The 22,752-nt window shown below is 41.3% G+C and overlaps 1 protein-coding gene across 1 annotated transcript in view; it reads left to right on the plus strand.

The window, feature by feature from the left end:
• Nucleotides 1-22,752, plus strand: part of SAMSN1 (SAM domain, SH3 domain and nuclear localization signals 1) — a 74,492-nt gene that overhangs the window by 45,051 nt on the left and 6,689 nt on the right. The window contains exons 4-7 of the mRNA XM_015414280.1: nucleotides 4,299-4,437; nucleotides 11,481-11,632; nucleotides 14,162-14,371; nucleotides 16,950-17,100. Coding sequence (XP_015269766.1) covers nucleotides 4,299-4,437; nucleotides 11,481-11,632; nucleotides 14,162-14,371; nucleotides 16,950-17,100 — 652 coding nt within the window. The remainder of the gene's footprint in view (nucleotides 1-4,298; nucleotides 4,438-11,480; nucleotides 11,633-14,161; nucleotides 14,372-16,949; nucleotides 17,101-22,752) is intronic.

Consider the following 22,752-nt stretch of genomic DNA (forward strand, 5'->3'; position numbering starts at 1 on the left):
ACTCTTTCCTCCATCTTTCCTGCACTATGGCAAGGTCATCAGGAAGTTAAGGGACTTCCACATTCATACATCATGTGAAACCATAGTTAACTGTGGTTAATAAACCAACTTCAAACCACGGCTTCAGATCTTAGTTTGACATATCCTAACCAGCCATAGCTAGTGTAGTGACCCACATTCAGATAATCACACTAAACATTTAGTTTAATTAAGTCATGTTTTTGCCTGGCATCTGGATTGGCATTATACATCTGAGGAAATGTGCTGTGGCTCATGACATCTTATGCCCCAATAAATGTGTTAGTCTTTAAGGTGCTACAACAAACCCCTATGATGTACTGTTTTCACTGTCAAATCAATGTGTCACTGTCTTCAATGTCAAATCAATGTGTTGTGTATGAGTTCTCAAATGATGGTTAGCTTCTGGACTTCCTCCACCTAGCGGAACACCGGAACAGATGTTTAATCACCTTAGTTCACTTTCCAAGGCCAGTGATATATTCTTGTGAATTCACTCTAACCTTCCAAGTGGTGCACATTATCCCTTGATCAGTGTGCATGTCATCTTTCTTGTAATAATGAAACACTATGAAGAAATTGCTTCCCTTTATTCCCCCTTTTATTATGAAGTGATTACTTAATTCTTTAGCTTACACAGTGATGCATGGCAAAGATAGGACAGAAGTATAGCTGTTTATAATATCTACCCATTTTGAAAAGCCATTTACTAGTATAACCAGAGTAGTTATATTTATGGGTCACAAGCGAGACTTATACTGTTCTGGGCTTGACTCCTCTGTTTGCTCCAGGACTAGGTGGGACAATGGGGGAGTGGGGGTAAGAGGAGAAAAATTAATGGTCAGTTTTCCTCAACTCTGGATTTTTTTAAAATTAGCAGTGACAAGCCACTTTTCAAAGAATATATACCTCTGAGGATGTGCAGAAAGTCTTTGATTCACCAGTCCATTATCAGCCTGAATAAATAGTCCAAAAACAGCAGCTGGAATAGCCCAGCTTTATTTATCAGAGTTAAACAGAGCTAAACTGGGATGGCCATGATAGATGCTTGGATAGAAGACCACTAAGGAAGACTATAGTTGCTACATGGGTGAAGGGACTGGCAAACCCTATCTGCTTGTCTCTTGCCCAGAACACCCCGTGGATGGAGTAGTTATGAGTTGGCACATTCTTTTTGTTCCATAAACAATGATGGATGGAGTAGTTATGAGTTGGCCGTGACTTGATGGCACATTCTTTTTGTTCCATAAACAATGTGAATTCCTGTTCGGATCCAGGATTAAGCCTTAGGGCTGGCCCAAGGTTTTTTGGTGCCCTAGATTGCTTCCATTCCCCATGCCATGGGGAAGCCTTCCCCACTCAGGTCACTCTCATTAGGGCTGGTCTGTGACTCACCACAGGGCCCCACTAGTGCCCACAGTGCCCCACCAGTGTTCAAGGCTAAACCAGAATACCCCAGACTCCACAGGACCCACCTTAGGAAGGGACAGAGCTGTGATGTCCTACTGGTCCTCTGCAATTGCTCTTGGTCATCCCTCCCCCTTGGGAAGGGGCAGAAGTGACAGGCAAGTGGCTGGGGCTGGCAGGCATGCTTCCAGGTTGGCCACATGGGGCCCTGCTCAAGGCAGCAGGGGTGGTGCTTCCACCAGCTGAAAGGCTGGCATATCCATCCTTGGCCAGGGATAAGCTGCCACCCTCCCCCTCTACCTTCTCATAGATGAGGACCCCATTATGAGAGGCTGTCAAGTTCTAGTGGGCAGGTGCACCAAGAGACCCTGATATAAAAGCCCTAGCAGTAAGCTGGGTGGAGGACAGAGGAGAATAGTAGGAAGGAGGAGACCTTCACATGCACCTCTGGTTTCCTCCTGATCCTGCCTGGGACCTCCCTTGGTGCCTCTCTGTAGTGTCTGATCCTGTTATGCTGTGGGAAGGCTGGCTTGGCATCCCTCCAGCTCTGGGACAGACTAGTGCCCTAGGCAATTGCCTAGGTACACTTAGTGGACAGGCTGGCTATGTTAGGTCTAAAGACAGGTCTGAATGCTAGAAACCTTGACTATACACAAGGTAGCTCAACTGCAGATTAAAGGGCTCCAGAGGGGGAATAGTATCAGGCAAGTCTCATTAGTACTACCAGGCAAATGTCACTGCAGAAAAATAACGTTTGGGGGGAAATCTAAATAAAGAACAAAGGTACACACAGTAAATCAATAAAGGATCCATAGTATGATTATAAGCCAATCACTTTCCATAGATGTTAACATGCTGTATTATAGATATATTACTTTGCAGTTTGAATAAAGTAGAGCTGGATAATATTCTGTAGTCCCACACTGATCTCTGCCCTCCCCTTCTTTCCCCATCCACCCTTTAAACTGAACCAGAAATCTTCTCATATGACTCTGTGTGAAGGAATTCAGTTTTACATATTTCTACATTATTTTAATTTCTCCAGCTGTTTAAAGACTTTCCATATCATTAAATGAAACATTATTACTGCCCTATTAAGCTTGTGACTTTATGCTTGCAAGTGGAAACATTATTTAGTCAAATAAGGCTCCATTGTTGTAAATAGGATATCAGTCAGTAGTCACGTGGGATTTTAAAATCCATTTCAATTGAAATTAAAAAATTAAGTAACCTAATTTACTAAGGCGTCATGTTGACATGTGTTAAGTTTGTAATTTTATGTGCATTTGTCGTAGAGAAAAGGATAAATTGAAGGATAAAAAAAATCAGAAGTCACTTCTTTATATTTCTTTATATTTTCCCTATCTTTTTTTTCTTGTTTATTGCCCTCCCCCCCTTTCAGCTTTGTATTTCTATCTCCTTTTCTTTTTTTAAGTGTTAGTTTTTATCTTTTTGGACCTGTGGTGGCTCAAATGGTTAAGACGCTGAACTGCAGGCTGTGGAAGGTCAGTAGTTCAGCAGTTCGAGACCTGGGTGCCGCATGATGGAGTGAGCTCCAGTCTCTAGTTCCAGCTCCTGCCAACCTAGCAGTTCGAAAGCAAGAAATTGCAAGTAGATAAATAGGTACCACTTGGGTGGGAAGGTAACAGCGTTCCGTGTGCCTTGGTGTTTAGTCATGCCGGCCACATGACCACGGAAATGTCTTCGGACAGTGCTGGCTCTTCGGCTTGGAAACGGAGATGAGCACCGCAACCCTAGAGTCGGATTCGACTGGCTTTCGAGCAAGGGAACCTTTACCTTTTTTTTTGGTTCTTAAAAAAATCTCAATAAAATTTATTTTTTTAAAAAAGAGAGAGAGAGAGACCCCCCCACACACACACACAGTTGGTAAGTCTCAGGCATTGGTCTTGAGACAGGGCTGGGGGCTCACCTTAGGCAGCCAGCGGGCCTCCACACTTGATGGCTTCTTCTAAGATTTCTGTGCATTCTTTCTTGTGGTAACTACTGCCCATGCAGAATGGAGATGAAAAGCAATAATCTGGCACTAACAGCTCAACTATGTTTTATTTTTATTGTGTGTATGTGACAAATAGTTCACGACACTAGATTTTTACTGTGGTTAATAGTTCATCTCTTCAAAGCCCCATGATTGGGTGACTACACATGTTCACAAATACTGTGTGGTACATTGCTTAATATTTGCAGAAGTACTGCCTCTGCTAGTCAATGTGTCATCACCAGGTATTACTCCATGATATCACTGAACCCCACCCTTAATATCATCAGATCCCATCCAGTGATTCTCCGGGTATGGGGCAAAGAATCTTCTGTCCCACATAAGAATTGTTTCCAGACTTCCTAATTCTGCTGGCAAATTTGCTAGAATTCAGTGGATTCCAAGGTTTCATTAGATGTATAAAACATTTTAGGTAGAAGTGTGTGTGCCCACAAAAACTTATACCTTGAATAAAATTTTGTTGGTCTTAAAGGTGCCACCGGACTCAAACTCTGTTCTAGTACAACCGAATGCCATTCACTTCATGTTAGCCTCAACATGGAATTCTTTGGAATACACAGCAGAACTTCTAGGAATGCTTTTAAGTCCAGGTTTCATCCCAGTTCAGTTCCTCTATAGTTCCAATCTTAAATTTGCCCCTGAATACTTTTTTGAATGGAATTCAGCAGCATCCCTATTTCTGGAAGCCAGGGATGTTTTAATGAATCTGGTCCAGTTTAAGAACAGGAGGTGAATTGAATTAACATATCTTTTGAAACTGCTAGCCTACTTCGATAACGCATACTCATTCAGTGAAAAGTGTATTAATCAAATATTGCTTTTTTACGTTAACCTACTCTTTTCTCTTCCCTTAAAGAATGAGGAAGGAAAAGAAGATTCCGGCTCTAATAAAGACAGTGACCCTGGAGGAGGATCAAACACTGAGAAAGCATCTCTGAAAACCAGTGACTCCATGGACAGTCTGTATAGTCTTAATAGTGGTCAGAGCTCATCAAGTAAGTACAAAACAATCCTTAATGTCTTAATAATGTCTGATTTAATCAAAATGAATATCTTATTTAATTGAAAACAATTGTAGATAGGGAAGGGAAGAAAATACCATCATGTTGAACCGCCAGGGGTCATTTCCTGCAGGAGCACACAGGAGCAGAGCTCTGGCAGTAAAGAGCCCAGGGGGCGGGCACATGCAACAAGCCCCACCCCCTGCTCCCAGCAGCCCTCAGTCAGAGTATGAAGCTGCCAGGTAAGTTGCAGAGCCCCCCCCACTGGCCCCCCGGTCCAAAACAGTCCAGTGGCACCTTTAAGACCAAGTTTTATTCAGATACAAGCTCTCCCTCCCCTGCAAGGACAGATCTGCATGTCCCTCCCCCAATAGCTAGCAATCCAAAACAGTCCAGTGGAGCCTGAGTGGTGGGTGTTGCCTTCTGACACACTTCCGGTGATTTCAGGGGGCGTGTCATATGCAAATAAGGTATGCTAATGAGTTGTGCTAATGAGTTATGTTAATGAGCTCCTGCACCTTTTTTTCTACGAAATGACCCCCGTGAACCGCTATTGTAGTTTTACCTTAACTCAACAGATTAGCCCACTTAATGCACCAGCAGAGAACAGGACTAGATATGACACATTACTTCAGCTTACAGCGGAGCTCTATTTTGAGATGGCTGTGGGGTTTTTTAAAGTGTTTTCCCACAAAATTATTTAAATTTCAATAACCTGAACATTTTTGGTGTCCCCAATCAAGAAAGAAATATTGTGACAATAAGCAATATCCTATAGATATAAAAGCCCAAAGTATTGTCACTTTCTGGCTCTCCCATTGGCTGTGCTGTGTGCTTCATCAGCCATTGGCCTGTGAACTGCCACTCAAGAGTACTTATGTGTCATTGGCTGGGTGCTGGGTCTGTTCCTCTCTCCCACCCACTGCCAGCCTGGCCACTGTTCCCTGTCAGAATAAACTACCAAAACAGCTGTCTCTCCTGACAAAGACACTCCTCCTGCTTGGTTCTTCCATGGCTGGCTGGCTACTGAGGTGGACCAGTGGCCATCAAACCCTTCTCTCCTCCTCCTGCTGTGTGGCTCATTTGGTTTTGTCAGTAAAAAGGTAGGGAGAGAAGCCCCTTTCCAGGCCTACTTTGGCCTTTGTGGGGAACTCATTGGGGCCAATCCTGACTAGGGTTGCCAGCTCCAGGTTGGAAAATTCCTAAAGATTTTGTGGTGGAGTCTATGGAAGCCAGAGTTTGGAGAGGGGAGAGCCTCAGCTGAATAGAAGGACATACAGTCAACCCTCTTTGTCCAGTTATTTTCTTCCAGGGGAGAGAGAGATCTGTTGTCTGGAGTTCAGTTGTGATACCAGGCAATACCACAGCCTGTGTGTTGTAGCAGTTAGCACTTCAGAGCAGGGTCTACTAGACCCAGGTTCTTGCTGTGAAAGCTGAGTTGCTGATTTCAGCTGCTTTGGTCCCCACTGTGGAGAAAGACTGCACTTTTCTTCCTGGGGAACGGTTGTCAATCTCCAGATGAGGGCTGGAGATCACGCAGCATTAAAACTGCTCTCCAAATGGCAGAGATCAGTTCCCCTGGAGAAAATGCTGGACTCTGTGTCATTATACCCTGCTGAAGTGGCCCCCCAAAGCAGCTTACATCATTCTCCTCTCCTCCTTTTGACTTGCACAACAACCCTGTGAGATAGGTTAGGCTGAAAGTCTATGAGTGGTCTGAAATCACCCACTCAGCTTCCACAGCAAGAACCCTGCTCTGAAGTACTAACTGCTACGCCACACTGGCTATGGTATCACTTGGTATCACAACTGAACTCCAGACAACAGATCTCTCTCTCCCCCAGGAGAAAATAACTGCCTTGGAGGGTGGCCTCTATGGCATTCTGTTCAGCTGAGGCTGCTCCCCTCCCTAAACTCTGGCTTGCTGAGGCTCCTCCCCTCCCTAAACTCTGGCTTCCGTAGACTCCACCACAAAATCTCCAGGAGTTTCCCAACCTGGAGCTGGCAACCCTAGTCAGGACAGGCCCCAATGAGTTTTCTCTCAAAGGCCAAAATAGGCCTGGAAAGGGCTCCCCGCCATCTTTTACTGACAGAACCAAGCTTGGTTGCCTAGCAACAGGCACTGAGGGGAAAGAAGGGTTACCATCTCTGAGTAGGGAAATACCTGAAGATCTGGGGGGTGGATCCTGTGGAGGGCAGCGTTTGGGGAGGGGAAGGACTCACCAGGGTATATTGCCATAGGGTCTACCCTCCAAAGCAGCCATTTTTTCCAGGGGAGAATTGGCAACCCTAGAAAAGTCAGCCACACAGCAGGAGGTTGAAGAGAATGGTTTAATGGCCACTGGCCCACCTCAGTAGCCAGCCAGCGCAGGAGAAGTGTCTTCATCAGGAGAGACAGCCAGTTTGGCAGTTTATTCTGTGAGGGAAGAGTGTCCAGGCTGGAAGAGGGTGGGAGAGAGGAGTGGACCCAGCACCCAACCAATGGTATGTGAGTACTCTTGAGTGGTGGTTGATCGGACAATGGCTGATGCAGCACACAGCAGAGCCAATGGGAGAGCTGGAAATGGCCAATGCATTAGGGGAATTATATATATTGGATAAGAAAATAGCACAGGAGTAAAATGAATGAAACTTTTCACTTACTTCTGCTGTATATCAGTAAAACGAGTGTCCTAGAACATGTTCAACCTGATTGTCTCTCACCAAATATTAACTCATCCATTATCTTTAGATGTATTGACAATGTTCAAACGGACAGTTCAGATAGAAATGTTGTTATCATATGCTATTCACTGAGAAAGTCTTATGTAAGGTCTTACATTCTCATATATAATTGATTAATGACATTGAAGCAGCCGTCTTTAGTTTTCTGAGCTGAAGTTTAAGTTCACTGTAAAGTTCATGTTCTGGGTTTGGGTTAATTACATTTCCCAAAAGACATGACTCTGGGCCCATTAAGTCTTGAATATCAGCAGGTGTTAATTGTTTCCTTTTACCCACAACAGTGAGCTCATAAAGGTGACCAAACTAATCTGTCAGAGGGTGGTTGCCTGTTCTTTTTAATTAATTTAGAAATGTGTATTCCACAAAGAATAGGTCCAAATATGGTTCTAGTGTCCATTTACAACATTATATAAAACCTTAATAAAATCAATAACCATTTAAACTATGCATATTAAGAATGTATTTTCACCAATAGCTTTCAGAGGCAAATCATTGTAGGATATATTGCAGTACCTATTATGGTAACAGATTGGTTGGACTACTCAAAGCCTGTAGCATGGTTACTACGCCATGATTTTCCAGTTTATTTATTATATTAGGCTTTTATACTGCAAGCAGGCTCAGGGCGGTGCACAACGGATTCCTACAAAAACACATAAAATCATAAATAGTTGTTAAAAGACACTATTGCCCACACCTTGGTTAGAAGCAATACTCTCAAACTGCACCCTTAATCCAGTAGTGATAATTTAATCACATCTAGAAGGGGGAATTCATCAAATGTGAGATTAACTCTCTGTTTCCTGTTAATTAACCCATGGGAAAGAGCAGGTAGAGAAATAGGTACTTTTCTCCCTTTCTCACAATACAAGAACTCGTGGGCACTCCATGAAATTGCTGAGCGGTCGGGTTAGAACGGATAAAAGGAAGTACTTCTTCACCCAACGAGTGATTAACACTTGGAATTCACTGCCACAGGAAGTGGTGGCGGCTACAAGCATGGACGGCTTCAAAAGGGAATTAGATAAGCATATGGAGCAGAGGTCCATCAGTGGCTATTAGCCACAAGGTATAGATAGGGACTCTGGGGCAAGTGATGCTCTGTCATCTTGGTGCTTGGGGGGGTCAACAGTGGGATGGCTTCTAATGTCCTGGCCCCACTGGTGGACCTCCTGATGGCACTGGTATTTCTGGCCACTGTGTGATACAGAGTGTTGGACTGGATGGGCCTTTGGCCTGATCCAACATTGGCATCTCTTATGTTCTTATGTTCTCAACTGGGATTCCTGTCATCTGTCTCTATTTTGTAAGCCTAAATTCCTGTTTATATACCCATATAGCTAACTACAGCTATCCATTCAGAACTTGGCACTCATCTTTTTCCATATAGTATCTCCAAACATTTAATGTAAAGATTTTAAAAGCATACTCTATATAACAGAATCTTGAAGCAATGTTGAAGAACTCCTTTGCATATTAGGCGACACACCCCTAATGTAGCAAATCCTCCAAGAGCTTACAGTAGCCCCTGCTACAAAAAGAGCCCTGGTTATCTAGCATAACTCCAAAATCTCTCTCCTGGTCAGTTAGCACCAGTTCGGACCCCATCAATGTGTATTTATAATTGGGATCTTTGGCTCCAATGTGCATTACTTTGCACTTGCCCACATTGAACATAAGAACATAAGAAAAGCCAATGTTGGATCAGGCCAATGGTACATCCAGTCCAACGCTCTGTCACACAGTGGCCAAAAATACCAGGTGCCATCAGGAGGTCCACCAGTGAGGCCAGGATACTAGCAGCCCTCTTGCTGATGCCCCCCCAGCACCAAGAATACAGTGTCTCACTTGCCCCAGACTGAGAGTTTCTATCTATACCTTGTAGCTAATAGCCACTGATGGACCTCTGCTCCATATGTTTATCCAATTCCAACTCCCTCTTGAAGCCATCCATGCTTGTAGCTGCCACCACCTCATTTGTCACATTGATGTCCACTCGTCCAGCCTTACAGTCCTCCCTGGTTTTCACTGCCCTGAACAATTTAGTGTCATCTGTAAACTTAGCCACTTCACTGCTTACTTCCCACTCCAAATCATTAATGAACAAGTTAGAAAGCACCAGACCTCCTACCAAGCCCTGCAGTACCTCACTGCTTACCACCTTTCACTCTGAAAACTGCCCATTTATATTCACTCTCTGTTTCCTGTTAATTAACCCATTTTAATCCACAAGAGGACTTGTCCTCTTCTCCCATGACTGCTGAGTTTACTTAGGAGCCTTTGATGAGGAACGTTATCAAAAGCTTTCTGGAAGTCTAGGTAAACAACATCTATTGGGCCACCCTTGTCCACATGCTTGTTCACCCCCTCAAAGAACTCTAAAAGGTTAGTGAGACAAGATCTTCCCTTACAGAATCCATACTCATTCATCCTCAATTGCTTTTGTTCATCAATGTTCCTACTAATTCTATCTTTAATAATTGATTCCCAAGAAGAAGCTTCTAGATAGTTCTTACATAGGATCTACCATCATTGTGGAATCCAGTCCAGAATGGATACAAGTGGTTGTATCCACAATGAGCTTGTCTACATGTCACAGTGACACTGAGTTAGATTTTGGTGAGAGTTCAGACCACATCTGAATAGCCAGTGAAGTTGGCTGGCAGTGCCTTGAAGATAATTTGGAAGTACACCTGATCCAGCAGCCATCAGGACCTAACTATCTACCCCTGCACAGGCCTGGAGTCATAGGACCTGTATCATCCTTATGATAAAATGGCCACTTGGATGGAAAAACATCTTCTTGGGAACTTTTATTTCCTTCAGGACTTTTAAAGGAACAGAAGGGAATGTGATGGGTCTCTTAAGGAATGAACCCTAGTAACTGACAGAAGATGCTGTGTTTTGCAATCCAAGTTATCTATGCAAATACAGCTGTCTAAGGAATTATTTGATGAGAAAGACCAAAGAAAGAATCTAAATTAATCCTGGCTTTTCCAGGTTGCAATATTGAGAAGCCTCTTGATTCTTTTACACCCTGTGTTCTCAGAAATGAATACATAATCCTGGCTTCTCTTGCCAGACTTCTTTCCACAGTCCCTTTGTTTATCCTAATCATCGTCCACTGTGGGGCAAAACAAAAGTTCTGCTTACTTCAGCAGTTGGTGGACCATAGAAGGCATTGGACTGGAGAAGGTGTAGCTGCAATATCTGTCATTAACCCAGTCTTACGAAATAGAGAGAGATGACAGGAAGCACATTTAATTCCCTCTTCCAAATAAGAATACATACCACTACTGGATTAAGTGTGCAGTTTGAGAGTATTGCTTCTAAACAAGGTGGGGACAGTAGTGCCTTTTAACAACTGAAAATTATTACTTGGTAACTGTGCTATAGACTTTGAGTAGTCCACCCTAGATGTTACCATAGTATTAACGACAATACATCCTACAATGGTTTGCCTTTGAAAGCTATTGGTGACAATATATTGTTAATACATATACTTTGAAACAAACAAATAGGCAAATTCTCAGAATGGTCATGACCTGACACTACTATTTATTCTTCTCCAGTGCCCACTTAATCAACTAAGTAAGGTGAAATCCTTTTCTTGTTCCATTATCTGTTTTGTGGGGGGAAATTCATGGTACCAATGCTGTTGCCGTAAGCATATTTAGAGGGAATGTAACAGAGCTTGCTCAAATGTGCTGATGTTGGACTGTTTGGCTTTGACAAAATGATGTCTAGAAATCTTAAAACTTTTCTCCTCCATAATGCTTCATTCTTTGGAAGCTTCCTGTCTAGCATACCTTAGGACATCTACAGTAAACTCTTGTTCTTGGCTGCCTGAATAAAGAGGAAACATTAAACAGAAGCTAATTTAATTGGAGCACTAAAAGCACACGTTGCTGGGTTTTAACATTATTTCAACAAGCCCCAAGGAAAATCCAGGCTCCAGTCTTCACAGCTCTCTGCTGATTTGGGTTTTATCATTTTAATGGCATTTGTGCTGTTTCAGGATTTGGAGGACTGCATTGCCCATCTGTTAGCACATCGTCACAATTAAGATTATCCTGCAGCATATGTTAATAAATTATGTGAGGCATGATCCAGACAAAGATAAGCACTTTTAAACCCCATTGATTTGAATGTGGGACTATATAGTGCATCGACCTACCATACAGATGATATTTCTGTGTTTGCAGTAGGGATTCTGATGTTTTATTTTAAAAATATTTCTCATAAAGCTTTTTGGCATTATACACAATCCATCTCAGATGCCATCTAAGGGTGATCCTCCTTATTACTTTCAGGTGGAGTAACTAGCTGCTCAGATGGGACCGGCAACAGGGACAGCCTGAGGCTTGATGACGAAGTCCCTTATACAGGACCATTCTGCGGCAAAGCCAAAGTGCACACAGACTTCACACCAAGTCCTTATGACACAGACTCTCTCAAAATAAAGGTGAGAAAATGCTCTGGCTTTCTTTTTATGCTGTAAGGCTGTACGTTTTTAGAGGGTTCTGTCCAAAAAGACATACTAATAATTGTATTGAGATTTCCAGTTTGCACAATGCTGCCAAACACTTTGCTGCTGTAAGATCTTGAATTATGGCTGGGCAGGGTGGTGTGCAGAGATGTGCTTCACTTTTCCATATTAGCAAAGACAAGATGATGTCTAGTGCCCATCTTTAAAATATTGTGGGGTGTGATTAAGTGCTGCTTCATTGCTGACTAAGAACTCTGAAGTAATAATTTGAGCCCCGTGGGAATGGAGGATCCGCCTAAGTTGTCAGTTTTTACTGAAGCATATCAATGGCTTGCTCTTGGTTAATGTCTAAAGAAGAAACCAGTAGCTCCTCTAAAACTTTAATAATCTAGCACAAATTATGCAGGAACCAGATTTACCACTTGCCTAATAGGTATTTTTGGACCAATTTGTCATGATTTTGACCAAACATATTGATCTGGATGCTTCAGTACTTTGTTTAGGAAATGTAATATTATAATATAGCTCGGTCTAGTTCTATGTATCTGTATCACCATCAACATGCATGGCATTTTACAGAGTAGAGGAAGACAGGTCCCTACACCTAGGCACTTACGGTCTCAGGTATCACACAGAGAAGACAACAAAGACACAGAAGATGGGTGCTGATAAGCAGGACAAAAATATGCATTAATTCACATAATACCTTTTTTACCATTTGGTAATAGAAAACGTGGGTTTTGAAGTAAGAAAGAAAGAAACCTTTTTATGTGAATATGCAGTAATTCGCATAATACCTTTTTTACCATTTGGTAATAGAAAACATGGGTTTTGAAGTAAGAAAGTGATGTTCTGTCCTGTGGGTGTTATGGAAGGGAGTTTCAGATAGGGGACAGCAAATGAGAAAAGGCATTGCTACTGAGGTAGCTATCCAAATGTCTCCTGCTAAGAGTGGTGCAAATGAAAGAGCACAGATCATAGGGAGGACTGTATTAAGGTATGAGAAAGGACAAGTACAAGGGGAGTTATTGCCATATAGGGCTTTGACCATGAAAATGTGGGATTTGGGCTGGATCCGGAACCAGGGGTCATTTCCCGCAGGAGCGCACAGGAGCGGAGCTCCGGCAGTAAAGAGCCCAGGGGGTGGGCACATGCAACAAGCCCCACCTCCTGCTCCTCGCAGCCCTCAGTCAGAGCAAGAAGCAGCCAGGTAAGTTGCAGAGCTCCCCCACCCATCCCCCGGTCCAAAACAGTCCAGTGGCACCTTTAAGACCAAGTTTTATGCAGGTACAAGCTCTCCCTCCTCTACGAGGACAGATCTGCACGTCCCCCCCCCCCAATAGCTAGCAATCCAAAACAGTCCAGTGGAGCCTGAGCGGTGGATGTTGCCTTCTGACACACTTCCGGTGATGTCAGGGGGTGTGGCATATGCAAATAAGGTATGCTAATGAGCTCCTGCACCTCTTTTTCTATGAAATGACACCTGCCCGGAACTATTAGGAAACCAATGTAGAAATTTAAGGATGACTGTTGCATGGTCAGAATTATAAGAGAAGTTAATTATTTTTTAGACAGAGTTCTGGATAGAGGTGACTGGATTGAGGTATGGTGACAGAAACCAGATAGGGATAGGGCTAGAGTAGTCAAAGGTAGGAGATATAAGAGTGTTCACCAGAGTTTTTGCGAAGGAGGGTGAGAGGTTTGGCTGCATTTTTTTTAAAATGCTCAAAATGGTGAATTGGTGGCACACTAAATGTAGGGAACAAGAGAGAGATAAAGAGTCAAAAATAAAACCATGGTTTGTGCCTGTTCTGCAAGGTGGATGTTGACATCAATGGATCTGAGGAGGTGAGAAGATAAGAATTTTCATCTTGGATAGGTGGCAATGTGACATTGGAGTGGAAGCATCACACAGGCAATTGGGGATGTGGGATTGGAAGGAGAAGGGGAATTCAGTGGTAGAGGGGTAAACCGTCAGTTTTACTTGGTTTTTATAGTCATTGAATTTGATGAAGGTACCTAAATACACATATACAAGAGATGTTAGAAGAGGTGGTCTTGTTATTCCTAGAAAAGAGCAAGAGTCCAGAAGCACCTTAAAGACTAACAAACTATGTGGCAGCAGGGAATAAGCTTTCGTGAGTCACTGTTTACTTCTTCAGAAGGGAATGTGTAGACCTAAAGTGAAGTGTGTATTTTATATATCATATCATATTACTTCTCACATAAGTATGTCTTTGATACTTACTGGAAAGGTATGGAAAGCAACCATGCTGCAGCAGATACTGTGCAAACATGAATGGGGCCATGTTTGTTCATTCTTGTCAGTTTTAGCTTTCTGTAAAATGAGTTCTATTTATTTTCCAAACACACATAAATATTTGAAAGGACTCAGGTTTTTTCTTTGCAGGGGCACTTTTTTGAGCAAGTAGAATAAATTATTAGTGGGAATCATAAATAACCTGTATGATTTCCAAAACCTCTCATGGTTTTTCCTTCTTTCAGAAAGGAGACATTATTGACATCATCTGCAAAACTCCTATGGGCATGTGGACAGGGCTCTTGAATAACAAAGTGGGAAACTTCAAATTTATTTATGTGGATCTTATTGAACAAGAAGAAGAATCTGCATCCAGAAAGATAAAGCCACGCAAGAGAAGTAAAAGGGCCAAGCCTAAATCTCTTCAGGAACTCTTGGAACGACTCCATCTCCAGGTCAGTAAAGTAAACACTGTTGTGGTTTCTTATGTTTCTCTTGCACATAGTTAATTAAATGTTCATATTTTCGAGCCTACAACTACAGTTTCATCAGGCCTTGATTTGTGAGGCCCAGGATACATTTATTGTCTATTGACTAAGGAGACAGTTTTTTGTCTTCTGGATTCAAATCACTTCATGATAAATTGAGCAGTTGCTCTCAAAATGTCAGACAATATGTATGTAGCCAGATAATTGACTATTTATTGGATAAGTGCTGATTATAGATATTTAGGAGGGACTAATCTTCTTCCAGCCTCCCCCTTTATATTATTAATCAGTAAGATATCTATTTACCAATCATTTCCCCCCCAAATCAGAACAGCATATATTAGCCTCCCCTCATTTTATCCTCACACCAAATCTCAGTGGCAACTTAAACTAAAACAGAGTGACTAGTAAGAGGTCATCTGATGAGCATCATGGCTGAATAAGGATTTGAACCTGGGTCTTGGGACAATCTCAGCCATTTGAATATGATCTGGGCTAAGCAGGTGCCCATTCCTTTTTTATAGGTAACTTAAATCTAGGACTTTGCTAGCCCACAAGGAAGGGAGAATTGGGAACAGTCTCCAGTATGCACCTCAAATGTTCCTAATTACTTCTTCCGTTCCTTTTTCACTACTAGCTGTTTCTAAATTACATTTGGTGTCTTAATCTCAGTAGTGACCTCATCTGAATGCAGAGAAATAGTTTTTAAATTCTATTTAACTAGGAGATATCTGAATGCAGAGAAAACTATTTCACATATAGTTTTTAAATTCTATTTAACTAGGAGAAATTAATCTTTGAAGCTTCAGATAATCGTGTTCCAAATGCATTAGCACTCTCTCTCCTCTTGTCTCTTTTACCATCAGACAAATAGAATGGAGTGGCACAGTAGGTTGGATCCTGTGGATATTCCACTGCTGGAAAAGGGGTGATCTTACCTAATTCTTCTCCTCACTGTAGCCTGTAACCAGAATGGCTTTCTCTTTGCAAGGGACCTCTGAGCCTCAGTAGTGCCTTTTGGGTGGGTCAGTAAGGGGCTTCTGCAGGGGAAAGAACCACTTCCAGTAGAACATCGGTAGAATCAGGATCCAATTCATTTTTCATCAATTCAACTTGAAAATAAACTCGCAGACTTGGATTCTAAGCCTTGCTTCGCACAGCACACTTTTTTGTTGTAGAGGCATCCTCAAATGCAAAATGCATTCCTCCATCACTAGGAGGTTCCACTAATCCAAATGCCTTTCATTGAGCTGAGAAGCACCTAGTGCCAGAGGAAAGAAGTGGAAAACCACGTCTCCCATGGACAAAAAGAGCTGCAAATGGAAGCAAGGTTTAGGATTCAGGCCAACACATTTGCACTGTTGGGTTTCTTTTTTACTCAGTGGTGAGTCAGCAAGGGCTTGCCTTTAAATGACATGCCAACAGTCTGCTACTAACTTTTCCCATCCTGCTAAAAATGCAGTTTTAAAAGCAGCAAATCCATTTGATGAGCCTGTCAGTTGTGTACTTATTGTTAAGTTTGGTTCATAAAATCCCTCACTCCATTTTCTTTATGACTGAAAAACACTTGTAACTGATTTAAATGCTTGGGGAAGGGTGGGAGAGACTCAACACTTACTCTGTTTAACCATGGGGTAAGAACATTGCAGCACTGAATATAAACAGTATTTATGTAGTATTTCACAATTACAATACCGTTTTCAAATGTTAATTATTCCTCTTAACTTTGTACCACAAGATATATAAATGAAATTCTTTCACATACTCAGGCTTCAGAAATAGATGCATATAAATATATAATAAACAACAAAGTTATATCTCTGTGGTAATAAGTAAATGCTTTATGTTGTGTGCAAAAATGCAATGTTGTTTGAAATGGCATATTTATAAGATATAAACATTTCTAAGATTTGAGAAAAAATTGACTGAAGAATACATCAAATGGGACTGTGTAAATATAGGAGAAAGGGGTTGTAAAGGATTGTGTTTGCGCCAGCATACATGCTGGGTTCTTTTACTGAAATCCTAGTGTATGCAGTTAAAGGAAAAGAAAGATTTAGGTGCATGTCAGAAATTTAAAGACACAGGCACAATCTTGCCACAATTAAGCAGGCGTGTTTATTTCAGCAAGAGAATAAAATGTGTCTTTTCCCCATCATTAAATAGATTTTGCACTTATTATATTGTTTAATTTCATTGTTAATTGATTTATTTTATTTATTTATTTATTGTTAAAGTAAAAATTGTTTCTCACTGTACATTTGGATTTTGAACTGTATACTTTCCAAAAGAACAGTATTTACAACTATTCAGTTACAAAATATTTGCTCGTGTAGTGAAATATCATATCCAAATATTTATTAATGTAATCAGATTAAATAAATTGTATATGCCATTTCATAACTGTCTGTAAAGTTCTCATATGAAACAGTGATGATCTTGGGAACCTCAGATCATCCTGAACCCTTTCTAACAAAACCACAAAGGGGGGGGGAGTAAAAATTCCAGTCATTTAAAAAGTAGGAATTTGCATTCTTTTTTTCAGGACTACATATCAACTCTCTTGCTAAATGGCTATGAGAAACTGGAAGATTTAAAAGATCTAAAAGAGTGCCATTTGATTGAGCTAAGGATTGAAAACCAAGAAGACAGAATGAGATTGCTCTCTGCTATTGAAAGCCTGCCGGACTATGAAAGTGAGTGAAGTTTTTCTTCGTATCATGTTGCCATTTTAATGAATAACTGTGAATTTTTAAAAAAGTGAAGCAATGGGCATGTATTCAGAAGATATGCCTCTGAAGAGGACTTTCAATACATTTAGCCCTCACCAATAAACAATGTACAAAAACAGCTTGTATTACCCACAAGAAGCATACACACGAAGGAATCATATTGTGCAAAGGTGTCTCCTACTAGCATGGAACAGACATGTATATTTGGGGTACTTCAATACTTAGGATCTAGCCTGTGTATACCAAGGTCCACATTCAGACCACCATTCAAAAGAACAAAGGGGAATAAGTTTCCTAAACAGAAATTATTTTTAATAAACAGAAAGGTAACCAAATTAAGTTAAGCAATTTGCAAAATGAAAAAATCCTGAAAAATCCTGAAAATATTAGGATTAATAAGGAATATTGGGAGGCTCCCTGGACTGTTTTTTCCTCCTCCCCCCCCCATGTTTTTGTGTCTCCCAGGGCTTGCTGTTGGCTTGCCAGACTGCAGTTTCTGTCAGTTTCAACTGTTTTTGTTGTTTCTTAAAAGTTTATTCTTTGCTGGAGTTGGTTTGTGTTGGGTTTTTGGGGGAGGTTGTGGATTCTTGTGGTTTACATTGAAATTCTTATTCTTTACGTGGGTGAGATTCTCAAGTTTTACATCGTTTCATATTTTCAGGTTTTACATAGGTTCAGATTCTCAGGGTTTTTTATTTTTTTATATTTATAATTTGATTTATATCCCGCCCTCCCCTATAAGTGGAAATTCTTGGGTTTTTCATTTTTTGCAGTCCCCCCCCCCTCCATGGGAAACCCCTTGGTCCAAATACTGATATTTGGAACCCGCAAAACCTGGAATACCCCCTCTTTTTTTTTTTGCTCCAGTATATCTGGAGCAAAAAAATACCAGGTGTTTTTTGTTCATTTTCATTATTTTTACCTCTGTACATCATACTGCTTCTTAAATTATTAGTTTTAAGTAAATTACTAAAATATAGGAAAAGCTAGACCCCATTTGAGTGGGTGCAAAAATCTATCACAGATGCATAAAATTTTGCAGCTAAAAGAGTGATAAGTCTGCTCTTATTTATTTATTTATTTCCATGGGATTTGTATCCCACCCTCCCCACAAGCGGGCTCAGAGCAGGTTACAGTGTACCAATAAACAATAACACATAAGTCCAATAAATGTAATCCAATAATACAATTGTTTAATCTTCAGAGGTAACATCTCCATATAATTTACATTTTGGAGCAAAGGAAGAATTAAAAGGTTTCTAGGCTCATAAAAATTATTGCATTTAAAGGTCACATGATACAGGATGTCTACACTACCTGCACCACATACTCTATCAGAGTATGGCATCTTAAGATACTTCCCTTACAAAACTCTAGATGGTAGGACATTAAGACGCGCCAACATAAACACACACCTATAGCATGGAACAGTCAAATATGAGCAGTAATCGGGGAACTCTCCAAGTAGAATACCAACAAATTGAGTAGGACAAACTTGTCATGCTCTACAGATTGTATTGTTAGAATTGTACTTAAATAGATGTTTCTTGATCATTCTTATGGCTTCTTGTCTGGTAACTGAATAAAGGGAGTCCAAGGAAAGACTGAGGAACTGTAGTCATTGCTCAACAAGTTTATCCCAGTGGGGAATATAATAGTCCTCTCTGACTAAGCCAAGGTAGCCCTCTTGGATGTCAGAGTGTAAAATTTTAACTTTGAGGGGGAAAGCCTTCAACCAGGCCTGAGCTTCAAGAGATGGTTGTCCCAATTCAGGTTGGAGGGCAAACCCCACTACACAATTTGGAATTCCACAGATGGAACATAGTAATTTAAGAAGAACTGAATTCTCTAGTTGCCCTTACAGGGAAAATATAGCTGGCTAGCTGTTAGTTCATGGCTGCCAAGCAAAAAATGGTTTTGTTTAGCTGATACTAGATATATACATTACAGTTAAAATGAGTGTTGGTAAGAAAATAGGCACATGTTATGGTTTATATTCCATAAGTATTATTAATGATGGTGAGAAAAGAACAACTCCTCCTCCTATAACAACTTAATTGTAAAGCTAATGTGTTCCAGTGCTTTAATGCATAAGATAAAATAATTTGTTCTTTAAATAAAGCAGGAATCCTAAATAGTCATTTGAGGAAAAGCCAAAAAAGCTATTTAGGAAAGCACATGAACATTTTCTTTAAAACACATTGTCCCCTCAGTATTTGTCTGCAGATCACAGGTCCAATCTGCATTGGTCTTTCCCACCATTGTGCCAACAATATCACATCATCTCACAAATTTTTGTCTGCATCTCATGCTGCAACCACTCTCCTATTGTTTCATCTCTGCATCGGTTGTCTGCATCATTTTATTGCCATTTAGTGCTGACTCTGAGGTCACTACGGTGTCTCACCACCTTATCTGGATTTGGTTTTAAGATAGTACAATTGCTCCTCCCCACCCTCGAGCCGCTGTGAGCAAAAAGCAGACAACGGGAGCCGAATTCTCCCTCCTACATCTTTTCTAAGGAGATACGCAAATTGTCACAAAGGAAGCAAGTTAGCTGAAAATCCAGTTGTCTGCATTTAAAAGCAGCCACGGAACATTTTTCTGTGATCATATTTTGGGGGGTGGGGTTGGAAGCACGCCCACCCACGCCCACCCCTGAACCATTTGTTATTTCCTGGAGCAGTCCCCAGCATCCCCTGCCTGGTAGCCACTGGGAGTTTCGTGTTTTTTGCCCAGCTCATTCCGTCTTTCCTCCCCCCTCTCCACTAGGTCACCCCCTTTACTTTCTGTGTCGGAGGGGTCACGGGTTCTGTTTCCTCCCCACACACAGCACAGTGCAGTGCCCTGCCAGCACCCCCAGGAGGCAGCTCCCCCCCTCTCTATGGGTTTAAGGACCCATATGGCATATGGGTCCTTAAACAACTCGTGTCCTGATGCAGATGGAGCAGAGCTTTATACTGAGCCAAATGGGAAGCTAGCACCACAACAGCACGGAACAGCTTTACATAGCAGATGCAGATTGGGCCACAGTCTGGCCAACTGAATGGTAAGGAACTATCTGCATTTCTCCTATGTCCCAAGACCAAGCCTGGATATTCCTATAATTTATGTATACTATAGTTGATTTAATGGGGACGTTACTCTTCTTGTTCCCAGTACTTGATATTTACTTCTATATTTCCCTCAGCAAAGAACATAATGATCTTTCTGCCCATCACAAGCCAATGGATCTGTAGCAATTTTCCCTAGTAGCCTGACTGTTATCAGAGTTTTAAAAAATTGGCATAATGTCCCTTCCACCCAAGAGTGCTGCTAGAAGACAGTATATGGCATATGGGTAAAACATACGTATGGCACAATGTATTCGGTGATATAACCCATAATATTAATTGAGTTTCTTGGAATACACTGTGTACTTCATGTGTATACAAGGAGTAGCTGAAAAGGGAAAGTAAAATGGTCTCACTGAAAACATTCATCTTTCTCTCCTACAGAACAATAATGTTTTCTCCCTGGTGTTGATCATCAATGTCAAAGATAAGGGGAAAAATCTGTTAAAGTGTATAATGGGATATAATAGGTCATTCAGTCAACTAATTATAATGAAAGAATGGGAGCCAACGTGATCCTGGGGTTAACTCTTAGCAGAGTGAATAAGTCTGCATAACCTTGGCTAAACCACTGTGTTTCTGTCAGCCCAAGTGGAAAATTGGGTTGAAAAAGCTGGACATCATGGTTGTAAGTAAATATTGAATCTGAAATCAACTTTCCAAGGTCAATATCTTTTTTCTTAAGTAGGCATGATTCTGTCTACTAGAAATGATTTCCTGATTAAAATTGATTATCTGTAGTGCTTAGAAGTGAGAAGCATAATTACCCAATTGTACAAAAGAATCTTGTTACGGACTATGGGATTTACACTGAAATACCCCAAATACAATCTCAGCTATTTCCCAGGCCGTTTAGACTGAGCATATAAATTCAAATGGTTTGGTTGAGACTGTGAATGGGCTTGAGTTTACTTCTGATAAAGTCAGATTTGCAACACTCTAGCTCTTTTACAGAAAGTTGTACTGGCTGAATTCATATATGGAACAAAGCTGAAATGCAAATTCTCAGTGTCCTCAGTGTGAAGGTATCAGTTTGCAGCTTCCAGGCAGTAACTTCAAAGTTTATTTTACCAACTTCAAGATAGACCAGTCTTCCTTACTTTGCAAGGAAAACCTCCATCTTTATATGGTTAACTGTCTGCTTGGTGCTGTTCTTATACACACCCATATTAAATCCAATCAGGTTCTTTATATACCAAAGTATTGCAGGTAAAAAAATGAAAGTATGACAACTAGGAGTTGCTTCTCACAGCTGCTCAGTACAGAAACCTAACAAAACACGTCTTGCCCCAAAGACATCTCTCTCAAGCCTGTTCTTCACCCTAGGGAAAGGCTTTCAACTACATAGTCCCAATCTAGGTACAGTTAGTCATCCTTAAATTCTGTTGAAATAAATGGAATGTAAGCCATGTACAACAAACTTGCCTTATTGATTTCAGTGGGAGTTATGTTAAACTAATTCCTCTGATTAGGGCCACTGTAATTGCATCCATTCTTCTGGCAGGTATTCTGGCTTTTTTTTTGCTACAGAGGTTCTTCCATAAGTTCTTTTACAGTAGAAACCTTTCTACATTTTAAACTTCGCACCTCAGACATTTCACAATGGGAAGCCAAAATAATTAATATGAACCACTGGAATTCTTTGTGAAGAGATAAACATGCCCATATGTATTAATATTAGAATTCTAAGGAGGTAGCCTTGACATGGACTATAATGGAAAATATCAATTGTTCTACATCTTATATGGAAAAATAGTATCAACTGTTTATCAGTATTTCCCAAGAAGAAGACGACATTGTCAGTCTGCATGGCTCACCTCTCTGCTCCCCCAGAGGGTTGAGCAACTGGTTTTTCTGAAGGTCAGTTTGCCAATCTTCAACTACCTACCCCGGGACATGAAAAGTGTGAGAAGTGAGCATGTGCTTGTGCCTGCATCTTCTGTGTTGGGAAGTTGGGGGAAAATGCCCTTCCCAAAACTTAAAACTCATGCGTAGAAAGAAACAGCAAGGAAGTCCTTTTCCACTGATACTGGCTCCCAATTTGCTTCTGGGCCCAATTCAAGGAGCTGGTATTGAATTTTAAAGGTAGAAGAAGAAGAGAAGAGATTGGATTTATACCCCTCCCTTCACTACCCGAACGTGTCTCAGAGCGGCTTACAAACTCCTTTCCCTCCCCACAACAGACACCCTGTGAGGTAGGTGGGGCTGAGAGAGCTCTTGACAGAAACTGCTCTTTTTCAAGAACAGCTCTTATCAGAGCTACGGCTTGCCCAGGTGCAAGTGGAGGACTGGGGAATCAAACCCGGTGTAACAGGCCGGATTAACCCCCCGGCCAGAGTAACCCCAGGGTTACTCTGGCCTAGCCTAGAATAACCCCGGAGGGGTTATTCTCATAAGAACCACCTACTCCCATATGCACCTACCTGACCAATTTGGTCATCTTTAGAGGCCCTCCTTCAAGTGTGTCCATCATCTGAGGTGAGACAAATGGCAACCTAGAACT

Source organism: Gekko japonicus, unplaced genomic scaffold (genome assembly GCF_001447785.1).
Source record: "Gekko japonicus isolate JY-2015 unplaced genomic scaffold, Gekko_japonicus_V1.1 scaffold72, whole genome shotgun sequence".
Classification (NCBI taxonomy): Eukaryota; Metazoa; Chordata; class Lepidosauria; order Squamata; family Gekkonidae; genus Gekko; species Gekko japonicus.